The sequence below is a fragment of the Hemiscyllium ocellatum genome, assembly GCF_020745735.1.
Source record: "Hemiscyllium ocellatum isolate sHemOce1 chromosome 27 unlocalized genomic scaffold, sHemOce1.pat.X.cur. SUPER_27_unloc_6, whole genome shotgun sequence".
NCBI lineage: Eukaryota > Metazoa > Chordata > Chondrichthyes > Orectolobiformes > Hemiscylliidae > Hemiscyllium > Hemiscyllium ocellatum.
This window is the reverse complement of record NW_026867515.1, coordinates 1,114,991-1,142,645: the sequence shown is the minus strand read 5'-3', so window position 1 is coordinate 1,142,645 and position 27,655 is coordinate 1,114,991. Positions and strand designations below refer to the sequence as shown.

Here is a 27,655-nt window from a genome sequence, read left to right as displayed (position 1 = left end):
TACAGAAATGATTTACCAGGATGTTGCCGAGAGGTTGAATAGACTGGGGCTGTTTTCGCTGGAGTGTCAGAGGTTGTGGGGGTGACCTTATATGGGCTTATAAAATCATGAGGGGTATGGATAGGGTAAATAATCTCCCTGGAGGTTGCACAGTCCAGAACCAGAGGGTTTATGGTGAGAGGGAAAGATTTAAATGGGACCTAAAGGGCAACCTTTTCATCCAGAGGGTGATGCATGTATGGAATGAGCTGCCAGAAGAAGTGGTGGAGGCTGGTACAATGACAGCTTTTAACTGGCATCTGGATGGGGACATGAATAGGAATGGTTGAGGGGGATGTAGGCCAAGTGCTGGAAACCGATCCTTTGGTCCAACTCATTCATGCTGACCAGATATCCGAAATTACTCTAGTCCCGTTTGCCAGCACTTGGCTTGTATCCCTCTAAACTCTTCCTGTACATACACCATCCAGGTGCTTTTCGATTAGATTCCCTGCAGCTTGGAAACAGGCCCTTCGGCCCAACACGTTCTCACCGACCCTCGAAGAGTAACCCACCCTAACTACAGGCAACTTAGCATGGCCAATTCACCGAACCTGCACATCTTTGTGACTGTCGGAGGAAACCCGCGCAGAGATGGGGGAGAGTGTGCAAACTCCACACGCAGTTGCCAGAGGCTGGAATCGAACCTGGGAACCCTAGTGCTGTGAGGCAGCAATGCTAACCACTGAGCCACCGTGTCACCCAAGGCTTGTGCATGTTGACATTGTCCCAGCATCCACTACTTCCTTTGGCAGCTCACTGCATCCATGCACCACCCTCTGTATGAAAAAGTTGCCCCTCGCGTCCCTTTTAAAATGTTTCTCCTTTCACTTTAAACCTATTCCCGCTAGTCCTGGACTCGCAGGGAAAAGACCTTGACTATTTACCCTATCCGTGCCCCTCATGGCTTTTTAGACCTCGATAAGGCAACCCCTCAGCCTCTGAGACCCCAGGGTAAACAACCCCAGCTTATTCAGCCTCTCCCTGTCCCTCCAAACCTTTCCTACTCATGCACTTATCCAAATGTCTTTTAAATGTTGTAATTGTGCCCATGTCCACCACTTCCTCTGGAGGTTCATTCCACACGTGAACCACACTCTCCACATGTCTTTTTGTCAATCTCTCTTCTCTCACTAAGTTTGTGCCCCCTGGACTTGAATCTCCCATTCTAGCGAAGAGACAATTACCATTAACACTATCTATGCCCCTCATGATTTTACAAAACTCACCTCTCAACTTCCTCTGCTGCAGCGGAAAAAAAATCCAGCCTTAATTCCAATTCGCTAATAATAGTGCAGCAATGATTTCAGGTCTTTGTGTGTGTCAAGGATCTCTCCTTTCTAAGCCAATGCAGTCCCTCTTATGTTCACCTGATCTTAAAATGAATGGTGCCCTATTCATTTAAAATGTGTGTTTTCTGGGCAAAGTCAGTCCTGGTGGGGAAATAGCCGGTGACGTCTTATTCTGGGAGGCTGCTTCTGACCAGGTTTAGATTAGATTAGACTAGATTACTTACATTGTGGAAACAGGCCCTTCAGCCCAACAAGTCCACACCGACCCTCCGAAGAGCAACCCACCCAGACTCATTCCCTCTGCACCTAACACTACAGACAATTTAGCACGGCCAATTCACCTGACACACTTTTGGCCTGTGGGAGGAAACCCACACAGCCATGGGGAGAATGTGCAAACTCCACACAGACGGTTTGTATGCTCTGTTTTGAGATGTAGGAGTAGAATTTCACAATAAAAGATGAATGCAGCCTTTATTCATGACTCATTATTAAAGACACTTTCTGCATTTACAAATGTGATTCAGAAGCTTCTACAAATGAATCTTTAATGTCAGTCAGGATTTTGAGAGTCACTGTGGCTCTGTCACAGCACAGGGGAGGACTCTTTTTCAGACAGAAAAGAATCCTGCAGAAAACTCTCCCACATCAGATGACCAAAACCAACATGTTTGTAACAAGCTGTGAAACTTGAAAGGGCTCTGAAAAGATTGACAAGTATGTTGGTAGGGTTGGAAGGTTTGAGCCACAGGAAGGGATTGAATAGGCAGGGGCTATTTTCACTGCAACATCGGAGGCTGAGGGGTGACCTCAGATTTATAAAATCCATGAGGATCTTTTAGGCAGAGGTATCCCAGGAGTGATAAATTTGGCCAAACCACAAGGTCTTTTCCCCTGGGTGGGGGAATCCAGAACTAGAGAACAGAGGTTTGGGTGAGAGGGGGAAAATTTAGAAGGGACCTCAAAGGGACAAGTTTTCTCACACAGGGTGGTGCATGTACAGAATGAGCTGCCAGAGGAAGTGGTGGAGGTTGGTACAATTACAACATTTAAAAGGCATCTGGATGGGTACATGAGCTAAATGCTGACAAATGGGAGTAGATTAAATTTTGGATGTCTGGTCAGCATGGACGAGTTGTACCGAAGGATCTGTTTCAGTGCTGTACATCCCTACGACTAGGCCCCTCGGGTTCACACACAAAGAAACTGTCAGCAACGTTGGGTTTCAGAGTTCGGTTGAAGTAATGTGGTATCTTTTAGAGACTTCGACTCAAAAGAGATGCACAGCAGGGAAACAGACCCTTCAGTCCAACTTGTCCATGCTGGCTGTATATCCTAAATTAATCTCATCCCATTTGCCAGCACTTGTCCATATCCCTCTAAACTCTTCCTATTCATGTTCCAATCCAGGTGCCTTTTAGATGTTGAAATTGTACCAGCCTCCACCACTTCCTCTGGCAGCTCATTCCATACACACACCACACTCTCCGTGAAAAGGTCTCCCCTCAGGTCCCTGTTAAATCTTTTCCCCCTCATCATAAACCTCTCGTTTTGGATTCCCCACCCCAGGGAAAAGATTTTGACTATTTACCCTATCTGTGCCCCTCAATTTTATAAATATCTACCAGGTCACTCCTCAGCCTCTGATGTTCCAGGGAAAATACCTGCAATTTATTCACTCTCTCCCTCTAACTCAAACCCTCCTACCTCAGAATCATCCAATCATTTCAAGTTTCACTACATCCTTTCTGGAGACACAATTTGCAGGTGTACAGTGTTATGGACCAGGCCAGATCCCCTCAAAACATTCTAGGAAGGTAGCCCAGGCCCTAACTTTTTTTAGTTGTTTCAGGCAGAGGTACCTCAGGAGTGATGTAGCTGGTCAAATCACTTGGCTTCGAGGAAAACAATTTACTTACACACCGCCGAATGAAACAAAAGCAAAAGGAATCAGAATTTAGAATAGCAGCCATTTATAAACCCGACCGTCACGACCTCCCCACAACTTAAGAAAGCAGCTGTTCAGATTTCCTGAAACATTCTCATAAACACACCCCCACGGCAAAAAAGAATGGTCAGTTCAAACACAGATTCTTAGAGGAGAGATTTTAGTGAGAGAGAGTCAGCCAGAAACATTTGTTGGAATCAGGGAACCTTTCTCCCCCCAGTAGCTTCAGACAGACTGCTTGCTCAAACTCAAACCAAATCAGGGTTAACAAAAAGGAGAACCGTCCTTTCATCGTACAAGCGTTTTAGAAAAAAAAAGTCTCAAACCCTTTTTCCCGATTGTTGCCTTAGCCAGTATCTGTTAGCCATTAGCAAAGTCCCTAACCCCAGATGAATCAGAACCTCTGCCTTTTACAACCTCTCTTCAAAAAAAAAACCAAGAACAACATCATCTTAAAGGAGCAGCATTGTCACAACAGAGAGCACCTGAACTGAAACATTTGTATTGAAAGGCCAGACAGTTAGCAGGCTAAGACAACAGTTCTTCAATTTAGCCAATCAATTTAAACCAGGCCCTTTGGCTTCCAAAAACCTGTTAAATTTCAATCTGATGGTTTTGAAAACAGAGAAACAATCCTATCATAAAAAAGAAAGATATGTCATCAAGGGTACAAAAGGGGGCAGTTGGACAGAAGCCTGAGCTAAACAAGGAACAAAGAAAGCTACGGCACGGGAACAGGTTCTTTGGCCCTCCAAGCCTGTGCCAACCCAGATCCTCTATCTAAACCTGTTGCCTGTCTTCTAAGGATTTGTATCTCTCTGCTCCCTGCCCTTTCATGTATCTGTCTAGATACATCTTAAATGACACTATCATGTCCGCCTCTAAGACCTCCTGTGGCTACGCGTTCCAGGCACCCACCACCCTCTGCATCAGGAACTTGACACGCATATCCTCCTTAAACTTTTCCCCATTCACCTTGAACTTGTGACCCCCACCTAGTAATTGTGTCTCCCACTCTGGGAATAAAAGCTTCTTGTTCTCTACTTCGATTAGATACACTATTGTATGGAAACAGGCCCTTCAACCCTTCAAGTTCACACCAACCACCTGAAGAGTAACCCACCCAGAGACATTCTCCTACCCTTTACTTACCCCTGACCTGGCAACTTAGCATCACCAATTCACTTGACCCACACATCTTTGGATTGTGGGAAGAAACTAAAGCACCTGGAGGACAAACAATCAGAGACGGGGAGAATGTGCAAACTCCACACACATGCCCAAGGCGGGATTAAATCCAGAGGCCTGGTGCTGAGGCAGAGGTGCTAACCACTGAGCCACCATGCCACCCCATGGTTTGTAGATCTCATTCAGGTTCCCCCCCTCAATCCCCATCTTTCTAATGAAATAATCCTAATCTACTCAACCTCTCCTCATAGCTAGCGCCCTGTTTACCAGGCAACATCCTGGTGAAACTCCTCTGCACCCTCTCCAAAGCATCCACATCCTTTTGGTAATGTGGCAACCAGAACTGTGTGAAGTATTCCAAATGTGGCCGAACCAAAGTCCTATACAACTGTGACATAACCTGCCAACCCTTGTACTCAATCTCAGGGAAGGAAAGCATTCCATATGCCTTCGTGACCACTCCATTGACCTGTGTTGCCACCTTCAGGGTACAATCGACTGAACACCCAGATCTCTAACTCCCCCTCACGAGAGCTAAGAGTCCTCAGTTCTATTGAGGGGGGGAAATTGGCTGTCAGTCATCTCTGTATTAGAGAATGCATCATTTTAAAAAAACTGAGAAGGACATTCCTGAGAGAAGATTCAACAGAAGGCGGCACAGAGTATTCCAAACGACACGGAACCTGGCTGTAATCTGAGAGACTAAATTCTATTTTTTGTTACGAGAGGGAATCATATTTATTGGATCAGCATATCACAAGAAACTTGTTTTATTCCGGAACAGTCAGTAGTTAGAAGGAATTTATTCGGTTTGTTAATAGTTTAGTTCATCTGTTCACCGTTACTGTTGGATAAATAAATGGATTTTTGTTGATTTTAAAAAGTGCCAGGGATTTATTTTTAAACTTTAGAGCAGGTTACACCACTTTTCACATTAATTTTACAGATTATAGGGCGATGCACTTCTCTTTGGATCGCTGGTGGGGTGGGAGTTGGTGTCAGCTTTCGCTTTCTAACAGTATTGACGTGATGTCATGCTGAATGCAGTGGAGTCAATATTAATCCCAGCGTCCTGCTCTGGTTGTGGGTGAATCGCCTTAATTTGGCCACTGACTCAGAAACAACACACAGAACCAACTGCTGAAACAATGATTCACACTTCATTGCATATAGCAACCAAAGCTAAAAACCCTCAAGTAAGCAAGTTCAGCCTCACCGCTGCCACCCTCCCCCAACCCCGGCTATCACCTGATTGCTGGCAGAATTTAACCGAGTTTCCATCGACAGTGCGCATCTCTGGAAGTGTCAAGGGGTTTGAAGCAATTTTGTTCTTCCAATACTGCTGCTGCATCGTTCTGGAACGAGCACATGGAACAATACAGCACAGTTCAGACCCTTCAGCCCTCGGTGTTGTACCAGCCTTTTATCCAACTTGAAGATGAGACTAGCCTGCACATCCCTCAATTTACTGCCGTGGATGCTCTGGGAGAGGATGCAGAGAAGGTTCACAAGGACGTTGCCTCTCATGAAAGCAAAAATCCTCTTTGGATTTCTTTTGATTAGCGTAAACAGGTACTAATGTGGGTCTTCTGTAAAAGCAAAGTTGCATAAAGCAAACGTGCGATAAGTGGGGGATATCAGTTTGCTGATGAGGGATGGGAAGGGACGATGAAGAAGGGTGGGTGGAGGCTCAGGCAGAGCGAAAACACTGAGCTGACCAGCCGGGCCCTGTGCTGGAGACTCAATGGGACAGAGACAAATGTATCTATTTCAGATCCACCTGCAGGGGTTGGACAAACATTACGTTTCACCCAGGATAAAAATGTCCTCCATCTGCTCCTGCAATTCAATTCTGTCAGACAGCACTGGTAGTAAAGTGGGTGTGAGAGCAGCAAGTCCGGCAGAAAGGATCCTCTTGCCCTTCCCACTTCACCCACTAAATAGGGTTCAAGGGGTGACTCAGCGGCAGTAACAGCAGAATATACTGGCACTAGAGTGTGTCCAGCAGAGATTCTCACGATCGATCCCTGGAATGGTACGATTAACATACGATGAATGGCTGATGGTCCTGGGATTGTACTCATTAGCGTTCAGAATGTTGAGGAGAGATCTAATAGAAACTTACAAGATTATGCTTGGCTTAGAAAGGGTGGATAGTGGGAAGTTGTTTCCATTAGGCGGAGGAGACTAGGATCCAGGGACACAGGCTGATAATTAGAGGGGGTCAATTTAGAACAGAAATTAGGAGACATTTCTTCAGCCAGAGAGTGTGGGCCTGTGGAATTTATTGCCAGCGAGCCCAGTGGAGGCCAGGACATTAAATATCTTCAAGGCAGAGATTGATAAATTCTTGATTAAGGAATTAAGGGCTACGGGGAGAGTGTGGGTAAATGGAGCTGAAATGCCCATCAGCCATGAGTAAATGGCAGAATGGACTCAATGGGCTGAATGGCCTTACTTCCACTCCTATGTCTTATGGTCTTAATTCATTGATGTTGACTAGATATTCTAAATTAATCTAGTCCCATATGCCAGCACATGGCCCATACCCCTCTGAACCCTTCCTATTCAGAAACCATCCAGATGCCATTCCCATATTGTAATTGTACCAGACTCTACCATTTCCTCTGGCAGCTCTTTCTTTACGCTCACTACTCTCTGAGTTAAAAAGTTGCCCTTAGGTTTCTCTTAAATCTTTGCTCATCCACGTCATCCTAAAACTATTACACTTTAGTTCTGGACACCCCCAGACCCAGGGGATAATACCTTGTCTATTTATCCAATCCATGCCTTTCATGATTTTATAAATGTATACAAACGCCTCTGCCACACTCGGGAAAACAGCCCAAAACAATTCAGCTCAAACCCTCCAACACTGGCAGCATCCTTGTAAATCTTTTCTGAACGCTTTCAAGTTTCACAACGTCCCTTTGATAGGAGAGAGACCAGAGTTGCACACAATATTCCAAAAGTGGCCTAACCAATGTCCTGTACAGCCACAACATCACCTCCCAACTCCGATACACAGAGGATTGGGAAAGTTGTATTTTGTGGGTTTTGAAATCTGGGAAAGAATGGAGGTATAACCTGAACTTTTGAGGGTCAGCTTGGAAGCATCAACACTTTGGGGGGTGGGGGGGGTGGTGCAGGAAGAAAAGATGAGGGAAGGAAGCCAAATGTGCTGCAGCCAACACAGAGGAAGAACAGAGGATGTAAAACTGTTGCAGCCAGCTTGAAGCTGCAACGTGGATCATTGCGTGTGCTCTACTTGAACCTGATGCATTTATTTGTGAGAATCAGATGCATTTTAAAAATAAAAATAAGGTATCGCCCCTTCCCCATTTGCTATTATCCGTCCCTCCTCACCCGGGTAATTAAGACATACCTGAGTTGGCAGAGTAGATTCCCGCCTTGGATTCACTCCAGTTGCTACAAGTGAACAGATTCCCCCCTCCCTCTCTCCCTCCCAGGATGAGGAGTTGCCCAGAGGAGGGTGTTTCACATTGAAACTGATACAGCCACTTCAGCGTTGTGATGTCAAAAATGGGGCAGGGAGCGGGGACAGGCCAACAGTGGAACTCTGCAGCAGATGGAAGGAGAGCAGTTTGCAAAAATCCCTTCCCTTCAAAAGAATCCTCACAGTGTGGAAGCAGGCCACTCGAGCCAACAAGTCCAAACCAATGTTCTGAATGGTAATTCACCCATACTCCTTCCCTTATTGCCCTACATTTATCCCAGAGTAATACACTGAACTTACACATCTTTGGACACGATGAGGGAATTTAGCATGGCTAATCCACCCTTGAAGATCTGGATCCCAGGCGGGACCCCTCCGTTTTGAGATTGGTCAAAGAATGAATGGAATGCAGACTGTACAAAGCAAAGTTATCAGTTTCATAAAGCAAGGCAGTCTGACGCAATTCTGTCCAGCAACACAGAAGTTAAAGCTTCTGTGCTCCGTGGTGAAATTACAGAATTACTTTCGAAAATTACACATCATTTACATGTTTTCTAAGAGACAGCACAGCCTTAAAAGACCAATCAAATGTAATAAGATGACATGATTGACAGCAGCTTAGTCCAATATTTCCTAGGAAACAGACTGTTTTACTCTCAAAATCATCCCGTGCTTGCTAGTTCAAGGTTAGTTCGAATACCAAATTCATATGATTCATATTATTCAACTCCATTGTTTTCTTTTCCCCAAAGCTAACCAACTCAGCAAAGCAGCAATTCAAGTTCACAGTGTCAAATCATAACCTGAAGCCATTTTAAAGTGAAAAGCCATTTTGTGGTTAATAAAAACCTACATACACCTGTTGCTCCTAACAAGAGCCTAAATTCAAATTTTAAATTCTCATCTCCCCCTGGATTCATCTCCATCATTGCAAGCTCATCAGACGAGCCCCTTGTAAGGTGGGGGGTGGGGGTGGGGAGTGGGTTGTGGGGGTGTTGGGGGGCTGTGGGGATGGGTTGGGTGGGGGGGGGGGGGGGGGTGGGGGGAGTGGATGATAATAAAGATCGAACTTGCCCTGCTGTATGGATTTGCCATTGCCAGCATTGGTGCACAAGGAGGAACAGTTTACCTGTGAATCCTGAGCAACCAGAGACTGTGCACCAACTATGCCAGGAAGATGTCCTCGTTTGCTGAGGGACTGAACATTACCAAGAATGACTATTGCAGTGGTCAGAGACTGAACAGTTCATTTACAAAGCAAGTCTAAACGGTCTTTACCCTGTAAAGGTGTTGTGTGCCAGTTTGATACCAGTTGTGCTGTGGGCTACCCTGGTAAGCCTTGCCCCATCCAAATAAGTCACACCGCAAAAGAGAAGATAGGGAAATGTTATCTTTCGGATACAATTTGTTTCTTCAAAGTCACAATAGAATATTTGGCAGGGACGAATGTACTGACCTCAGCAAAAGACTTTTTGACCCCAAATGGCACCAATGTCTTCCCAATTATGGGATGGGTGGTACTTTTCTGGGACAACAACCGCATCTCTTACCAAAAGACTCATGTATTGAACAGCCTCAAGGAAGTCACAAAGGTAGGCATGCCTCTTATTTGCAAGGTCCCTCCCTTACCTACATGAAACCTGGTTATTATTTTGAATCAAGTAAGTACTCCTCGTGCTGTAACTGTAGGAACATAGTCTCCCCTGAGTTTTGCACAGAATGGAAGAATCCAAGAGCTCTACAAAACAGTAATATCACACTTTGGGATATGCAGCTCTCAGTGACTTTTTGTTTTGTAGGAGGATTTTCAGGAGTTATTAGCCATCAAAACCGTATTTATATCGTTTGTGGTCTCACCCTTTTGGGTAATGAGACAACTGCTGCTTTATTGAGATCAGGATTTAAAATTTGAATGTAGGCTGTTGTTAGGAGCAACAGGTGTATGTAGGTTTTTATTAACCACAAAATGGCATTTCAATTTTAAATAATATTTTAAAATAATATAACAAAATGGCTTCAGGTTATGATTTGACATTGAACTTGAATTGCTGCTTTGTTGAGTTGGTTGGATTTAGAAATAAAAGAGAACAATGGAGTTTGCATAATGTGAATCATAAGTAATTTGGTATTCGAACTAATCTTGAACTAGCAAGCGTGGGATGATTTTGCACGTAAAACAATGTTTCCCAGGAAATATCATTGGACTAACCTGCTGTCAATCATGTCACCTTATTACATTTTATTGGTCTTTTCTTGTCATTAAGGCTGTGCTGTCTCAAAAATAAATAATGTGTAATTTTCAAATGTAATTGTGTAATTTTGCCACGTAACATAGAAGCTTTTAACCTGAGTTGCTGGACAAATCTGTGCGGGCTGCCTTATTTCATTAAGCTGATAACCTTGCTTTAAATAGATCGTACTCCTAGTGATTCTTTTGACCGATCTCGGGGGTCCAGACCTTCACCCTAACCTGCAGAACCCCGAACACTATGGATACACTTACCTCGGCCAATCCACTCTAACCTGCACATCTCTGGACACTGCGGGTAAATTAGCATGGCCAACATACACTAACCAGACCATCCTTGGGCATTAATCAGTAATTTAGCATGGCTGAGCCCCCCTAACCTGCACATCACTACACTGTGTGGGGAATGAAGCTCGGCCAAGGCCGGGGTTACCACGAGGTTGGAATTCTCTCCCAGAAATGACAGTTGATGGTGCCCTCACCAAGATGGCCGCCCGCGCTCCCCGCCCCAAGACAACATGCGCCTTGCCCTCACAAAGATGGCGCCCGGTTGCCAGGCAACTCGCCGGTGAAGTAAACACTGGGCCTGTGGGGCTTTTATTCGCGGCCTGCGGCCTCCCCCTAGGAGTTTATAAACTCCCCAGTCTCCCTCCTCCCGCGGTTCCCAATCCTACCCTGTCTCACTGTCTCCTCTCCCCGGGGGCAGGAGCCAGGTCTTGGCGCTCGGGCCTGGCGACCTCCCCGGGATGTTTCTGAAACCTGGTCCTGTTCTGAAGAAGGATCCCCGGACCCGAAACACGTCCTCACATTTCTCTCAACACGAGCTGCCGGACCTGCTCAGCTTTTCCAGCGGTTTCTGTTCTTGTTCCTTCAGCCGCCGGCGCCATTCCTCTCCCACACTCAGTAACACGGTCTTTGTCCGGCCGCGGGACCTACACTGCACATGCGCCAGCAAACAAGGGGCGGGGTCCCGCCGTGACGTCATGGCGGGCTGAGGGGGCGTGGTTGGGGAGACCACCAAACAATCGGAGACAATGGGGGCGGGGCGATCGTTTTGCCGGCCCCCAGCCGCCAGAAAGGTGTCATTTAAAAAAGTTTCAAAGTAGTTTTTTAAAACTTTTCAGCCAGTTGTGAAATGTTATTCTAGACCTCTGGAAGGGTCAAACATTAGGAAAGTTTCAAACATGAACAAAGGGATAGTAAAAACGATAAATAAAAATAGGTAAGTTAACTTACAAAAGAAACCTCGCACTAAATATCAAAAAGGACAACAAAAGCTTCTGTTGGTATGTTAATGGGAACAGAGTCGCTGAGCTAAGTGTGGTACCTTGGAAGATGAGAACTGTGAGTTCATGGGGGAACACTGAAGTGGCAGAGATGATCTCAGTTTTTATATTGGCAGACAACAGAACTATTCCTATTAGAATTGGCAAGTCTGGGGCTATAGAAAGAGTAGAACTTAAACAATCAACATTGAGAGGGTAAAGGTACACAGCAAGCTATTTGGATTGAGGACAGACAAGTCGACTGGTGCTGATGGCCTACATCCTGGGTCCTGAAGGAAGTGGCAGTGGAGATAGTGAATTCATTACTTACAAAATTCCAAAAATCTCTGAACATGGGAAAGATTCATTGCGTTTATTTAAGACTTGATATATATATGTTCTTGATTGTCAAGGGGATCAAAGGTTACGGGAAGAAAGCTGGAGAATGGAGTTGAGAAACATCTCAGCCATGATTGAATGGTGGAGCAGACTCGATGGGCTGAATGGCCTAATTTCTGCTCCTGTGTCGTATGATCTTATGGTTCCATTGGTTTGGAAAAATGCTAATGTAACACCTGTATTCAAAATGGGAGGGAGGCCATATGTGGGAAATTGCAGACCAGTTCGTTGAACATTTGTTATAGAGTCATAGAGATGGAGGACCGGAAAATTTGTGGCTGTAAGAGCTGCTCCTTTTTTGAGGTATTTTCAGTTTTGGAGGTGATTTCCTTGAATTCCAGGAACAGCTATTAATGTTTTATATGTTGATGCATTGTTTTGGAACTTTGGAGTAAAAAAATCAAGACAACAGCAATTTCAAAATGGAGAAAGACAGCCAAAGGCAGTGAGCACATGGTCTGTAAGGGAGAGAGAGAGAGAGAGAGAGAGAAAGAAACGTATATTACTAACGGACACAGCAGTGAATCTGCATAGTTACTGCCTCTGCTGTTTGAAATCATGTCTCTCTGAACATCTTGGAAAAATTTAAAAACAGCAAAATTCACAGCTGATCTTGGAGGAAAATGTGTAGGAGAGCTCACAGCACAGGAACAGATTAGTGCACACTTTTTAACGTGTAACCTTGCTGTAAGTCTGCAGTAGTGAATAGAGTGGGTTTTTTCTTGATTATATGGTTTGAGATTTTAGAAGTTCACCAGCGAGTCCACAACAGGGGAATGGCCAATCACCTGCTCCAAGCACAGGAAGGGATTCATCAATTCCTCCAGCCTGCAGACACACTAGCGGGACGACACCAGGCACAGCATGCTCACCTACTCTCAGTGTGGGAAGGGCATCACCCCCTCCTCTAACCTACGGAGGCACCAGTGAGTTCATGTGCCAGCAAAGGGTGATTGAAGGAACAAGGGCTGAGTGCCATTATCGACTGGACTATCAACCCAGTTCTGGGGACTCCTCGGGACTCCTGCGTTTGAATCCCGCCACAGCAGATGGCGGAACGGGAATTCAGTCAGAAATCTGGAGTTCGGAATCTCACGATGAAATCATTTTCTGGGGAAAGAAAACCATCTGATTCACTCATGTTAGAGTCTGTCTGCAACCCAATCTTGAGTCAGACTGGTTCTGTTTCCAAAGTAGGGATTTCAAAGTTTGTGAGAAGATTTGTAGCTCGGGTGCTCGTTGTTGTGGTTCTGTTCGCCGAGCTGGGAATTTGTGTTGCAGATGTTTCGTCCCCTGTCTAGGTGACATCCTCAGTGCTCGGGAGCCTACTGTGAAGCGCTTCTGTGATGTTTCCTCCGGCATTTATAGAGACAATCAGAAGCGGCAGATACAAATCAGTATAAATGCTGGAGGAAACATCACAGTAGCGCTTCACAGGAGGCTCCCAAGCACTGAGGATGTCACCTAGACAGGGGACAAAACGTCTGCAACACAAATTCCCAGCTCGGCAAACAGAACCACAACAAGTAGGGATTTATAACATGTCACATGGATTGACTGCCTGAAGATTGTGTGCTTTTTGAGCAAAATATAATGTATCTGCCAATAAAATTCTGCAATTGCAATTTTACCCCATAAACTGATTGGTGTGCATGTTAGTGTGTGTGTATGTGCAGAGAGCATGTGTTTGCATACGACCATGCTTGGTAACGTGTGTGAGTAATGGGGTACAAGCCTGTATGAGTGGGGTCACTTGTAGTGTGACATGAGTCCAAGGTCCCTGTTGAGGCCATCCTCATGGGTTCCGAACTTGGCTATCAGTTATACAACACACATTGGATAGGGCAGGGTGGGGCTTGTCTTACAATTTGCAGAAGGTGGGAGGCTCTGGATGCTGTGATCCAGGGCAAACACATCCTAGAGGACATTCGTTCAGAGAGATGGAGCTGGAAGCCAGGCTGCAGACATGTTGAGGATAAAGTGAGAAAGTTAACCAGGCACTTTACTCTGGGAGACGGTCATTCCCCTCTGGAGAGAGCCTTTTGTTTGCATCAGTGGATAGGGTCAGGTGGGTGTAAGTGCAGGACTGGCAGGTAAAGGGGATCTGATAGAGGGCTGCAGGTTGGAGGAGTTAACTGGTTGGGCAGTGGGAGTAAAAACAACATTGGGGAGGGGGAGGTGGTGGTAAGGGACAGAACAGTGACAGGGATGGTCTCCGTTCTCTGCAGTTGTCAGCAGGAGCACAGATGGCATTGGTGTCTGTTTGGTGCCAGGATTCAGGAACCGATGTGCTCAGGGCTGGAGAAGTGGGAAAGGGAGGTTGCAGTGGGTGTGGTCCAACAATGTCAGGAGGAGAGAGCCTCTGCTGAGGGCACATGAGAAGTTAGAAACTACTAGGACAAAGCAGAACATCAAAGCTCTGGGTGGCTCAGTGGTTCGTACGACTGCCTGACAATGTCAGGGACCTGGATTCGGTCCCACTCTTGAGCAGCTGTCTGTGTGAACTTTAACAAGTTCTCACTCTTCTGTCTGCGTGAGTTAGCTCTGGGTGCTCCAGTTTCTTCTCACAGTCTAAATATCTGCAGTTCAGGGTGGATCAGCTGTGCTGAAGTGTCCACATATGTGCAACTGAGGATCGGTTAACCATGGGGAACTGTAGGAAAAACGGGTGGGTCTGGATGGGATACTGTTTGGAAGGTCAGTCTGAATTTTATGGGCCAAATGGCCTGTCGGGATTATATGATTCTACTGCATTAGCCAAGCATCTATTGAGAAACGATTGCCTCAGGTCTGCTGTGGGTGGAGTGGGTTCCAATTCATGAGACACTGACACCAGTCCTGAGGAAGGTGGGATTTGTGCTGTCAGTCCCCCAACCTTTTGGTCCCCATCCACTCTCTCTCCTCACACTCTGCACTCACCAATTCTCTGTGCTCAGCCTTCTTCTCTCTCTTCCCCTCATTTTCTGCACCCCACCCTCTGTCCCCTGTAATTTTCTCTCTCTCTCTCTACCCCGCTCCCCTGTCCATTCTCTCCCCCTTCTACCATTCCCCCATGTTTTCTCATGCCCTCTTTGATTGCTGTATCTCTTTCTCAGGAATTGGAGAGAATCAATAGTGATGACTCTACCTGGAAGACAGGGGTGTGCAAGAAATGGCTGATCTTTAAAATTAAGAACAGCTAAAATATATTAATTTTTTTAAAGCTGCAGTCATGTTTCTGAAACTTGCATTGAAATAGACGCATAGAGTCATACAGCACAGAAACAGATCCTTTAGTCCAACTCGCCCATGCCCTCCAGATATCCTAAATTAATCTCGTGACCTATTTGACAGCATTTCACCCATATCTCTCTCACACCTTCCTATTCAGATACCCATCCTGATGCCTTTCAAATGCTGTCATTGTACCAGCCTCCACCACTTCCTCTGGGCAGCTCATTCCATACACACACCACACTCTACATGAAAGTTACCCCTGAGGTCCCTTTTAAACCTTTCCCCTCTCACCCTAAACATATGCCGTCTAGTTTTGGACTTCCTCTATCCTGAGGAAAAGACATACAAAGCCGGACGAAATTCAAAAGGAATAAACTGTCGAGCCGCAGTGAAAAATAAAATTGTGGCTGCAGCTTTTTTTCTCCTATTCAAATCAGTCGGTAACGCCAGCACCTCCACAGAGCATACTGCGCATGTGCTGCAGTGTCAGCAAAAGCACTGCGCATGTGCTGCGGTGTCAACAAAAACACTGAGCATGCTCGTCGCTGTCCGCGGAAACGGCGCTTGATTTCCTTCTGAAGGACCAATGGTGAGAGCCGGAGGACCGGAAGGGGCCTGGTCCTCCTGCCAATCAGAACCGCCTCTTTGTCTGAATGCGGAAGTTGGGCCGTGAGTTTCTGAAGTTGCTGTTGTTCCTCTCTCTCTTTGAATGAAGATTGAGCTTCACCCCAGACTGCAACTCTGCCCAATATCTGTGGGTACCGCACTCTCTTTTCATCCACGTTTTCATTTCTCTTTCGTTCTGGGATTCAGTTGCTGACTTTACACAAACTGAAGGGAAAGGGAGTGAATCCAGGGAGGGGACAGACTCTGGAAAAGTTGGTCCAGGTCTGTGTCTCCGTTGGCAAACGCACAGCAAATGCAGTATCACAATGTAAAGTTAAAGCCTATTGCTTAAAAAAAGGTAGAAAGGAGGTGCATGGTTTAAATGATAATATATTGGTCTGTGGAGAAAGTGAGGACTGGAGATCAGAGTCAAGTGTGGCTGGAAAACACAGCAGGTCAGGCAGCATCCGAGGAGCAGGAGAGTCAATGTTTTGGGCACGAGTCCTTCATCAGGAATGATGTGTGGATGGACAAAGGGGCCTCAGCGTCCTTTTGCACCGGTCACTGCCAGTTGTCAGACAGGTGCAACAAGCAATCAGCAAGGCAAGTGGTATATTAGCAAGAGGAATTGAGTTCAAAAATGGGGATGACTTCCTGCAATTGTGGGGGTGGGGGGTCGTGTTATTGAATATATTCAAGGCTGAGGTCATCTGACTTTTGAACAACAAAGAAGTGGATGGTTATAGGGGAAGGCAAGAAAATGGTTTTAAGACCATTACAGAATGATACAGCACAGAAATAGACCTTCAGTCCAACTACTCTATGCTATGTTTGCATACTAAACTAATGCCATCTGCCAGTGTTTGGCCCATATCCCTCTGTCACAAAGTTGGTCCTTTTTCTAAAAGCTGGTCCTTCTTCTCAAGGATGCTGTGTCCTTGGTTTTTTTCAGAGTGGTGGTAAAATGGCCCTGGGCTCCAAAATGGATGGGTCAGTACAGAAATGAAAAGGGTATTGGTTGGCTTTTTTGTTTGTACATCAACAGATGAGACTTTAGGCCCAAGCTTTAAGTTTTCGAAGTGACCTGCATAATGAAAGACGAGTGATCTGTCGTGAAAGCTGAGGCCTTGTTTGAGTGAGTTCAGCAGTGGACTATGTGGAGAAAAATTGTTAAACTCTCTCTCCTTCAGTCCTTCTAACTTTGACCTGTCAGCCTCTGTTTCAGTTTTACTGTATGTTGAAGGGGTTTGTTTATTGGGACTGTTATGTATATTTGGAACAGCATAATTAAGTCTAGTTTAGACAGACTGAGTTCTGTGGTTATTCTATATTCTGTTCTTTGTGTTTCATTCTGTATTCCTGTGAATACATTTATCTGCTTTAAATCCTGGTAGTCAACCTAGCTAACTTTGGGTAATTTTCACTGTGCACTTACTGAAACAAATAGCAAAGCTACGGTCTGTGCTGCCTGCTTAAGAATGTTTTGAGGGGTCTGGCCTAGTCCATAACATGTCGAAACCTTTCCATTCATGTCCTTATCCAAATGTCTTTTAAACTGTACCTGCATCCCCACTTTCTCTGGACATTCATTCCACATACGAACAATTCTCTATGGGAAAACAAAAGGTGTCCCTCCTGTCTTTTTAAAATCTTTCTCCACTCTCCTTCAAAATTTGCTCCCTAACCTTGAAACCCCACTCCAAGGAAAGGACACCCATCATTCACCTCATCTATTCCCCTCATGATTTTATAAAGCTTGATAAGATCACCTCTCAACCTCCTATGCTCCAGTGAAAAAGGTCCCACACTATCCACCAAGATGTAGGTATATTCATATCCAGTTCAATGTTGGTGCAGATCTCTTCACTGTTGATACAGGCTTGAAAGACCAAATGGCCTACTCCTGCTCCCAGTTCTCTCTCACTATGTCCAGGACAGCAAGAGACCATAAGACCGAGGAGAAGAAATTAGGTCATTCAGAAAATCAGGTCTGCTCCACCATTCAATTATGGCTGACAAGTTTCTCAAGCCCATTCTCTTGCTTTCTCCCTGCAACCCTCAATCTCCTTGATACACAAGAACCTATTTATCTCTGTCTTGAATATACTCAGTGACTTGCCCAACACAGCCTCTGTGGCAATGAATTCCATAGGTTTCACACTCTCTGGCTACAAAGGTTTCTCCTTTCTCTGCATTCTAAAAGGTCTTCCCTTTACTCTAAGGCTGTCCCCTTGGGACCTAGTCTCTCCTACCAATGGAAACATCTTCCCAACATCCACCCTGTCCAGGGCAATCAGTATTCTGTATGTTTCAATTAGATCCCCCAAGCATGGGCTGTAAATCAGCGTAAACCAGACCCTTCAGGATACAGCACGGATTAGGTTCAGCAAAGTTAGAATGGAGGGAGAATGTGTGGGATGGAGTTTTCAGCGTTTAGGAAATAAGAGTTCTGGTCTCCTTCCTATCGGAAAGATGTCATGAAACTTGAAAGGCTTCAGAAAAGATTTACAAGGATGTTGCCAGGGTTGGAGGATTTGAGCTATAGGGAGAGGTTGAATAAGCTGGTGCTGTTTTCTGTGGACGTTGGAGGCTGAGGGGTGACCATATAGAGGTTTATAAAAGCATAAGTGGCATGGATAGGATGAACAGACAAAGTCTTTTCCCTGGGGTGGGGGAGTCCAGAACCAGAGGGCAAAGGTTTAGGGTGAGAGGGGAAAGATGTAAAAGAAACCTAAGAGGCAACTTTTTCACTCTAGTTTGTGTATGGAATGATCTGCCAGAGGATGTGGTGGAGGCTGGTACAATTGCAACATTTAAAAGGCATCTGGATGGGTATATGAATAGGAAGGGTTTGGAGGGATATGGGCCGGGTGCTGGCAGGTGGGACTAGATTGGGTTGGGATATCTGGTCGGGTTGGACCGAAGGGTCTGTTTCCATGCTGTACATCTGTATGACTCTATGATGTTTCATTTTCATATCCTTATTCAGTTTCATTTCCAAGTCATTGTAACCAATGAAGTTTTCCTCAATACACGCTTAAGGCTCTCTGGCTGCCTGATGTGTCCTGGATAATATGTGATCAGCAGGCATCCGGCAATCTACAGGAGTTGTCATATTTTTTTTAGATTATTTACAGTGTGGAAACAGGCCCTTCGGCCCAACAAATTCACACCGACCCACCAAAGCGCAACCCACCCAGACCTATTCTCCCACACTTACCCCTGCACCCAACACTACGGGCAATTTAGCATGGCCAGTTCACCTAACCTGCACATTTTTGGACTGTGGGAGGAAACCAGAACACCTGGAGGAAACCCACGCAGACATGGGGAGAATGACTGTGTGGAGTTTGCACAGTCGCCTAAGGCGGGAATCGAACCCGGGTCTCTGGCACTGTGAGGTAGCAGTGCTAACCACCGTGCTGCCCACATTATATTTATTTGACTGTACTGACCGCGATCACTTATTTCGTGAATTTTGTTGTAAGACGACATGGGGAAAGAAATCTGAAACCAAATATCACATCAACCTCTGATGGAGCCACTTGATTCATTGGGAAAGGAATCAAGGAAATCATACCAAACATCATCTTCACTATCCTATCTACCTGCAACTCTGAAGGAATTATGAATCTGTACTCCAAGGTCTCTTTGTTCAGCAAAACTCCCCAGGACCTTACCAATAAGTCCTGCTCTGATTGGTTTTTCAAAAATGCAGCACCTCGCATTTATCTGAATTAAACTCCATCTGCCCATTGGCCCATCTGATCAAGATCCTGTTTTAATCAAAAGTAAACTTCTTCACTGTCCACTATACTTCCAATTTTGGTGTCCTCTGCAAACTTACTCTACTTATGTTCACAGCCAAACCACTTATAAAATGATTAAAAGTCATGGACCCAGCACCAATCCTCGTAGCACACACTGGTCACAGGCCTCCTGTCTGAAAAGCACCCCTCCACCACCACTCCCTGTCTTCTACCTTTGAGCTAGAACTTTGAAAAAAATAATTGAGGTTAAAATGCCTCCCCTCGTTGTGGTTCTGTTCGCCAAGCTGGGAATTCGTGTTGCAGACGTTTCGTCCCCTGTCTAGGTGACATCCTCAGTGCTTGGGAGCCTCCTGTGAAGTGCATCTGTGATCTTTCCTCCGGCATTTATAGTGATTTGTATCTGCCGCTTCCAGTTGTCAGTTCCAGCTGTCCGCTGCAGTGGACAGATACAAATCACTTTAAATGCCGGAGGAGACATCACAGAAGTGCTTCACAGGAGGCTTCCAAGCATTGAGGATGTCACCTAGACAGGAGATGAAACATCTGCAACACAAATTCCCAGCTCGGCGAACAGAACCACAACAACGAACACCCGAGCTACAAATCTTCTCCCAAACTTTGAATGCCTCTCCTCCTCTTCTCCTGCTCACAGTACGCTGGCTGTAGCCAGCCAGCTGAGAGTCAGTCCTCAACGGAGGAGATTCCAATCTCCTGGGTTTTTTTAAAACTGAGGTGGCTAAATCTCTTGGTTAAACTTTTTTTTAAATCCCCTCACTAACGCTACTGCGATAGTGCTTATTTTTTCCCCAGCACCCATGTTGTGTGTAGGGAGGTGAGAGATAGCAGACACATTCAATTTTGCTCAAAGCACACAATCTGCAGGCAGTCAATCCATTAATATTTTATACATTCCAACTTTGGAAGTAGAACCAGTCTGACTCAACATTAGGAGACAGGCAGGCTCTAACCTCACACCTTTAATACATTCTCTGAGCTGAAATATCACTTTCAAATTACATTGAGAACGTTCCTTATAAGTAGTTCTGGGATTTACATATTAATGAACTGAAACCTGCAACCCATTCTAAAGGATGAAAGACTTGATAACAATCTAGATTTGTTCAATTCAGTTGTATGACACTGTAATTTTTTAGTTCAAATCCTATGTCATGATCCTGCTCCACAACTACCTGATGAAGGAACAGCACTCCGAAAGCTAGTCCTTCCAAATAATATCAGATTATATTCCAATACCTTTGTCTGATTTTTGCCTTTGTTTCTCATGAACACAGCCCACACTTTCTCCTGCAGGCAGTAACCTTTACAATGCTGATGAAATGAGATGATGATGAGATGAAAAACTTCAGTTTTAATTTTAATTCTGTGTCTTATGATCCTGCTCCACAGCTACCCGATGAAGGAGCGGTGCTCCAAAAGCTAATACTTCCAAATAAACCCGTTGGACTATAACCTGGTGTTGTGAGACTTTTAATCTTTGTTTCGAGCCCACACCTCCCACTGCTGCCAGTAAACCTTACAATGCTGATGAAACAATAAACCCGCACTCCTGAAAAATTTACAATTTCTCACAATTCTGCCACTCATTCACTTCTGATCCAGGACATTGGAAACTTCGTGCTGGAGGGTGACAGAAATTAGCAGCTTTAAAGCAAAAACGTGTTGGATCTCACAGCTTTCAATGAGAGTCTGAGTCAGACGGTGAATTCCGGTAACGTTTATTACAACCCTGCTTCATTACAGTTTCAATTTTTCCCAGAAAAAAAAAGTGCACGAAAAGTAGCGTTTTTTAAATAAAAAGCTCAAGGTCAAAGTGCACACACTCCCCATCCCCCACTTTCTTTACTATTGGTCAGCACCAAATTATCCCTTTGGAACTGGATCCTTGGTACAGCCTTCATCTGGAGGAAGTATTGCCTCACTCAGCAGTTTCAGCCTACACCCTGTATACAAGTTAGTTTCTCCAGCTCATATACAGGAGGGGGATGCAATCAAGAGTCAACCACACTGCTGTGGGTCTGGAGTCAGGGGTAGGCCAGACCAGGTAAAGGATGCAGCTGGAATAACTGAGTGATTCCTTTCCTGCAAAGATAGCTTCATTCTCTAAAAAAGGACATGAGTGAATAAGGTGGGGTTTTTCTTCCCCTGAAAATGGTTTCATCATTTGATTCTGAACTCCAGATTTCAATTGCACCATCTACCACGGTGGGATTCAAACCTGGGAGACCCCAGAACGGGGTTGATAGTCTAGTCAAAAATGGTACTTATCTGTCACTCCTTCAATTTCCCTGTGATGGCACGTGAACTCGTTGATGTCTCTGGAGGTCAGAGGAGCAGGTGAAGCCCTTCCTGCACTTGGAGCAGGTGAATGGCCTCTCCCCAGTGTGGATCCGCTGGTGGGTCAGCAGGTGGGAAGAGTTGGTAAATCCCTTCCCACACTCGGGGCAGGTGAATGGCCTCTCCCCAGTGTGGACCCGCTTATGCTGCCGCAAATTGCTCATATGATTGAATCCTTTCCCGCACACAGAGCAGGTGAATGGCCTTTCCCCTGTGTGGATCCGCTGGTGGTTCAGCAAGCTGGAAGAATCAATGAATCCCTTCCCACACTCGGGGCAGGTGAATGGCCTTTCCCCCATGTGGACCCGCTCGTGCTTCCTCAAGTTGCTCACACGACGGAAAGCCTTCCCGCACTCTGAGCAACCGAACGGCCTCTCCCCAGTGTGGACCCGCTGGTGGGTCAGCAGTGCAGATGAATGCGTGAACCCCTTCCTGCACACCAAGCAGGTGAAGGGCTTCTCTCCCGTGTGGACCCACTGGTGCGCCCGCAGGTTGGAAGAATTTGTGAATCCCTTCCCACACACTGAGCAGATGAACGGCTTCTCCCCGCTGTGAACACGTCTGTGAATTTCCAGCACTGAGGGGGAAGGGAATCCTTTCCCACAGTCCCCACATTTCCACGGTTTCCCCATGGGGAGTGTATTCCTTGTGTCACCTGGGTTTGAAATTACAAACAGAACTGGTACACAGTCTGTCCCCACCGTGAGGGGTGTGATTTTGATTCCCCCAAGCTGAGGAAATGGTTTGAAGCACTTTTTCCACAGTCAGCCCACTGAATCTCCCTCACTCGGGTGTCTTAGTATTCTTCCTGCCACACTAGTGTCCTGCAAAAATAAACTCACAAAATAAGTGATCACGGTCAGTACAGTTAAATAAAGATACATTGATGGCAATTCCTGTAGATTTCCAGGTGCCTGCTGATCACATTATCCAGGTCACAGAAACCTGAAAACCCTCATGCAGCCAGATAGCCTTAAGTGTGTATGGAGGAAAACTTCATTCAGGGGAGAATGACCTAGAACAAGCTGCCGACAAAGGTGCTGGATCAAGATATGAAAATAAAATGTCAAGACTGCTTGCAGAAAGAAAGCCAGTGAAGTTGCTGCTGCAAATAAGATGGGGGATGGGTCCCAGGAAAACAGTGAGGAAAGAGACTAACCCGAGAATCGTACAGTTGGGAAAGGGAGTGAATCAAACAGTCAGGGCAGGAAGGAATAATGCAGAGAACAACGTAGGACTGAAGTTATACTGTATTTATGTCAAAGCAAGAGACCTAATAGGGAAGGCAGGTGAAATCAGGGTTTATGGTCAGAAACATGGGACTGGGACATCATAGCAACTACAGAAATGTGGCTCAGGGATGGACAGCTCAATGTTCCAGGATACATATGCCACAGGAAAGATACGGGGGTGGAGGGGGGTGGCAAGAGAGGTGGGGAGTGGTGTTTTGATAAGGAATAGTATTGAGGGAGGATATTCCTGGGAATACATCCAGGGGAGTTATTTGGGTGGAACTGAGAAATAAGAAAGGGATGATCACCTTATGGGATTGTAATATAAACCTCTAATAATCAGCAGGAAATTGAGAAACAAAGTTGTAAGGAGATTTCAGTTATCTGTAAGAATAATAGGATGGTTATGGTCAGGGATTTTAACTTTCCAAACATTGACTAGGACTGCCAGCGTTCAGGGTTTAGATCAAGAGGAATTTGTTAAGCATGGACAAGACAATTTTCTGAGGCAGTATGTGGATGTTCCTACTAGAGGAGGTGCAAAACCTGACCTAAGGCAGGGCAGGTGACTGAGGTGTCAGTGCTGGACCACTTTGGGAAAGGGACAGACTGGATCTAAAAGTTGAAGTTGTAAATTGGAGGGAGGCTAATTTTGATGGTATTGGGCAAAAACTTTCAAAAGTTGATTGGAAGGCAGATATTCACAGGTGAAGGGAAGGCTGGAAAATGGGAAGCCTTCAAATATGAGATAATAAGAGTCCAGAGACAGTATGTTCCTGTTAGGGTGAAAGAAAAGGCTGGTAGGTGTAGGGAATGCTGGATGACTAGAGAAATTGAGGAGTTGGCTAACAACAAGAAGGAAGCATATGACAAGTATGGACAGGACAAATCGAATGAATCCTTAGAACAGTATAAAGGCGGTAGGGGTATGCTTAAGAGGGAAATCAGGAGGGCAAAAAGGGGACATGAGATAGCTTTGGCAAATAGGGTTAAGGAGAATTAGAAGGGTTTTTATAAATTAAGGACAAAAGGGTAATTGGGAGAGAATACAGCCCCTGAAAGATCAACAAGGGCAGCCTATGTGTGGAGCCGGAGTAGATGAGGAAAATACTAAATGAGTATCAGTGTTTACTGTGAAGGAGGACATGGAAGATATAGAATGTGGGGACATAGATGGTGACGTCTTGAAAAATGTCCACATTACAGAGGAGGTAGAGCTGGATGTCTTGAAACACAAAAGTAGATAAATCCCCAGAAGCTAGGCAAGTGACTCTTGGGCCCCTTGCTGAGATATTTGTATCATCCTTAGTCACAGGTGAGGTGTTGGAAGACTGGAGAGTGGCTAACGTGGTGCCATTATTTAAGAATGGTGGTAAGGAGAAGCCAGGGAACTATAGACCAGCGAGCCGACATCAGTGATAGGCAAGTTGTTGGAGGGAATGCTGAGAAACAGGATTTGCATGTATTTGGAAAGGCAAGGACTAATTAGGGATAGTCAGCATGGCTTTGTGCTTAGCAAATCAATCAAACAAAGTTCCTCATGGAAGATTCGTTAGCAAGGTAAGATCTTATGAAATACAGGGAGAACTAGTCAACCGGATACTGAACTGGCTTGAAGGTAAAAGAAAGAGGGTGGTGATGGAGAGTTCCTTTTCAGACTGGAGCCTGTGACCAGTGGTGCCACAAGGATCGGTGCTGAATCCACTACTTTTTGTCATTTATAAAAATGATTTGGATGTGAACATAGTAGGTATAGTTAATAAGTTTGCAGATGACACCAAAATTGGAGATTCAGTGGACAGCGAGGAAGGTTGCCTCTGATTAAAATAGGATCTTGGGCTGAGGAGTGGCAGATGGAGTTTAATTCAGATAAATGCGAGGTGCTGCATTTTGGAATTGCAAATCAGATCAGGACTTATTCAACCTCAATGTCATGGAGATGTACAGCTTGGAAACAGACCCTTCGGTCCAACTTGCCCATGCTGACCAGATATCCAGAATTAATCTAGCTGCATTTACCAGCCCATCTCTCTCTCTCTCGACCTTTCCTATTCAAACACCCATCCAGAGGCATTGTAAATGTTATCATTGTACCAGCCTCCATAACTTCCTCTGACAGCTCAATCAATACACGCACTACCCTCTGCATGGAACTTTACATCATTCCCCTCTCATTCTCAACCTCTGCCCTCTACTTCTGGACTCCCCGATCCCAGGAAAGAGACCTTGTCTATTTACCCTATCCATGCCCCTCATGAATTTACAGGAAGATCACCCCTCAGCCTCTAACACCCCAGGGAAAACAGCCCAATCTATTCAGCCCCTTCCTGTAGCTCAAACCCTCCAACCCCGGAAACGTCCTTGTGAAGCTTTTCTGAACCGTTCCATCCTTGATATTCAAACACTAATTTTACACAGAGGGTGGTTCATGTGTGGAATGAACTTCCTGAGGCAGTGGTGGATGCCGGTAGAATTTAAAGACATTTATTTCAGTATATGAATAAGAAAGGTTTTGAGGGATACAGTCGAAGAGCAGGCAGGAGAGACTGGTTTAATGTGGGATTATGGTTGGCATGGATTGGTTGGACTGAAGGTCTGTTTCCATACTGTATGACTATGGCAGGCTTTTAGTTCTTGACAGTGGAGTCACAGGTAGACAGGACAGTGAAGGTGGTGTTTGGTACACTTCACAGGACATCGGTTAGGCCACTTTTGTAGTATTGCATGCAATTCTGTTACCAGTGATCCCACCCTGACACGCCATGCACCAGAGATAATGACTAAAATTGACTGGGTCACAATAAAATCATAAAACCCCTACAGTGCATAGAAAGGCTATTTAGTCCATTGAATGCATTCGATATAGGAATTGGGAGGTCATGATGCAGATGTACAGGACATTGGTTAGGCCACTTTTGGAATATTGCATTCGATTTTGGTCTCCCTGTTATTGGGTAGGAAGGATGTTGTGAAACTCGAAAGAATGCAGGACAGATTGATAAGGATGTCGCCAAGGTTGGAGGGTTTGTGGTATAAAGAGAGGCTGAATAATATGGGGCTGTTTCCCTGGAGCATCAGAGGCAGAGGGATAACCTTGTCAAGGTTTATAAAATCATGTGGGGCATGAATGGAATAAATAGGGAAGCACATTTCCCCAGGGTGGGGGTCTCCAAAACCAGAGGGTTTAGGGTGGGAGGGGAAAGATTTAAAAGTGACCCAAGGGTCAATGTTTTCACACAGAGGGTGGTGCGTTTATGCACTGAGCTGCCAGAGGAAGTGGTCAGTACAATTACATTTAAAAGGCATCTAGATGGGTATGTGAATGGGAAGGCTTTGGAGGGATAACAGCCAAATGCTGGCAAATGGACCTAGGTTTACATAGGATATCTTGTCTGCAAGGATGTGTTGGATCGCAAAGTCTATTTCCATGCTGTATGTTTCCATGTCTATTTGATAACACGTGCTTTATTTCTGTTGATGCAAATATTTTTTTCAATCATGCCTGAATGGTAATACTTAGAGTCATAGAGATGTACAGCATGGAAACAGACCCTTCGGTCCAACCTGTCCATGCCGACCAGATATCCCAACACAAGCTAGTCCCACCTGCCAGCACCTGGCATAGATGTAAGGGAGCGAGAATTCCTCAATTAGGGCACTATAATAACCCTGGGAGACACCAATTTCTGGTTTACGTCCTAACGAACAAACATTAAGTACAAGCACCTATTTATTCTCAATTTTGTTTCATTTTTCTTGTTTTATTCCCTGCTATGATGATTTTCTGTCTGGATGGTTGACAGGCTGGGAGATTGTGGGTTGGGCCTTGATTGACTGAATGTTTTATTGTTCCGGAAGGTGTAAAAGGTTTCAGCAGAAACCCTGCAGAGCTGAGAACAGACCGACATTTTACTCTGTGGAAACAGGGAGATCAACAGACGACAGAAATCAGGACCTGAAATCCGAGCTGACACCAGACTACCGTGTTATCAGTGCTTTGATTGGCAGTGCCTCTACCTTTACCTAGCTTCTCATTTGACTAGATTGCCACGTACCCCTTCAATATTCAGGATCCAATCCTTGGCACCCTGAAGCCATGTCTCTGTAAGGAGTCTTAGATCATAATTATTCTGTTCGATGTGTGCAGTCTATTCATTCACTTTTGTTATGATGCAGCACACCTTCAGACACAGTCTTCAGTTTCAATTTTTGTGACCTTTAGAATCCAGCTTTGATTGCTGGTACATTTACTCTCCTTGTCCCTTTCTACCGTTCTCTGATGTTCATTTTCACATCACAACATTGTTCACCTGCCTTGATTTGGATTGGCCATGCTAAATTGCCCAGGGATGTGCAGGTTGGCTGGGTTAGCCATGGGAAATGCAGGGTTATAGTTTCATAGTAATAGAAACAGGAGTAGGCCATTTGGCCTGTCGAGCCTGCTCTGTCATTCATTAAGATCACGGCTGATCTATCCATCATCTCAGCTCCTCCTACCTGCATTATCCCAACTATCTTTAAATCCCCACCATGCAAATACCTACTCACCTGTGTCTTGAATATTCTTAGTGAAGCTGTCTCTACCAGTTCCATAGGCAGAGAATTTCATGGAGTCACTATAGTGAATATAGCCCACACCT

At 45.2% G+C, this 27,655-nt stretch overlaps 1 protein-coding gene across 1 annotated transcript in view; it reads right to left on the bottom strand.

Annotated features, from left to right (window-relative positions):
• LOC132808467 (zinc finger protein 229-like) overlaps nt 1-27,655 on the bottom strand; it is a 40,813-nt gene that overhangs the window by 9,753 nt on the left and 3,405 nt on the right. Inside the window, exon 2 of the mRNA XM_060822127.1 lies at nt 21,729-22,607. Within this exon, the coding sequence (XP_060678110.1) occupies nt 21,729-22,415 (687 nt within the window). The 5' untranslated portion in view covers nt 22,416-22,607. The remainder of the gene's footprint in view (nt 1-21,728; nt 22,608-27,655) is intronic.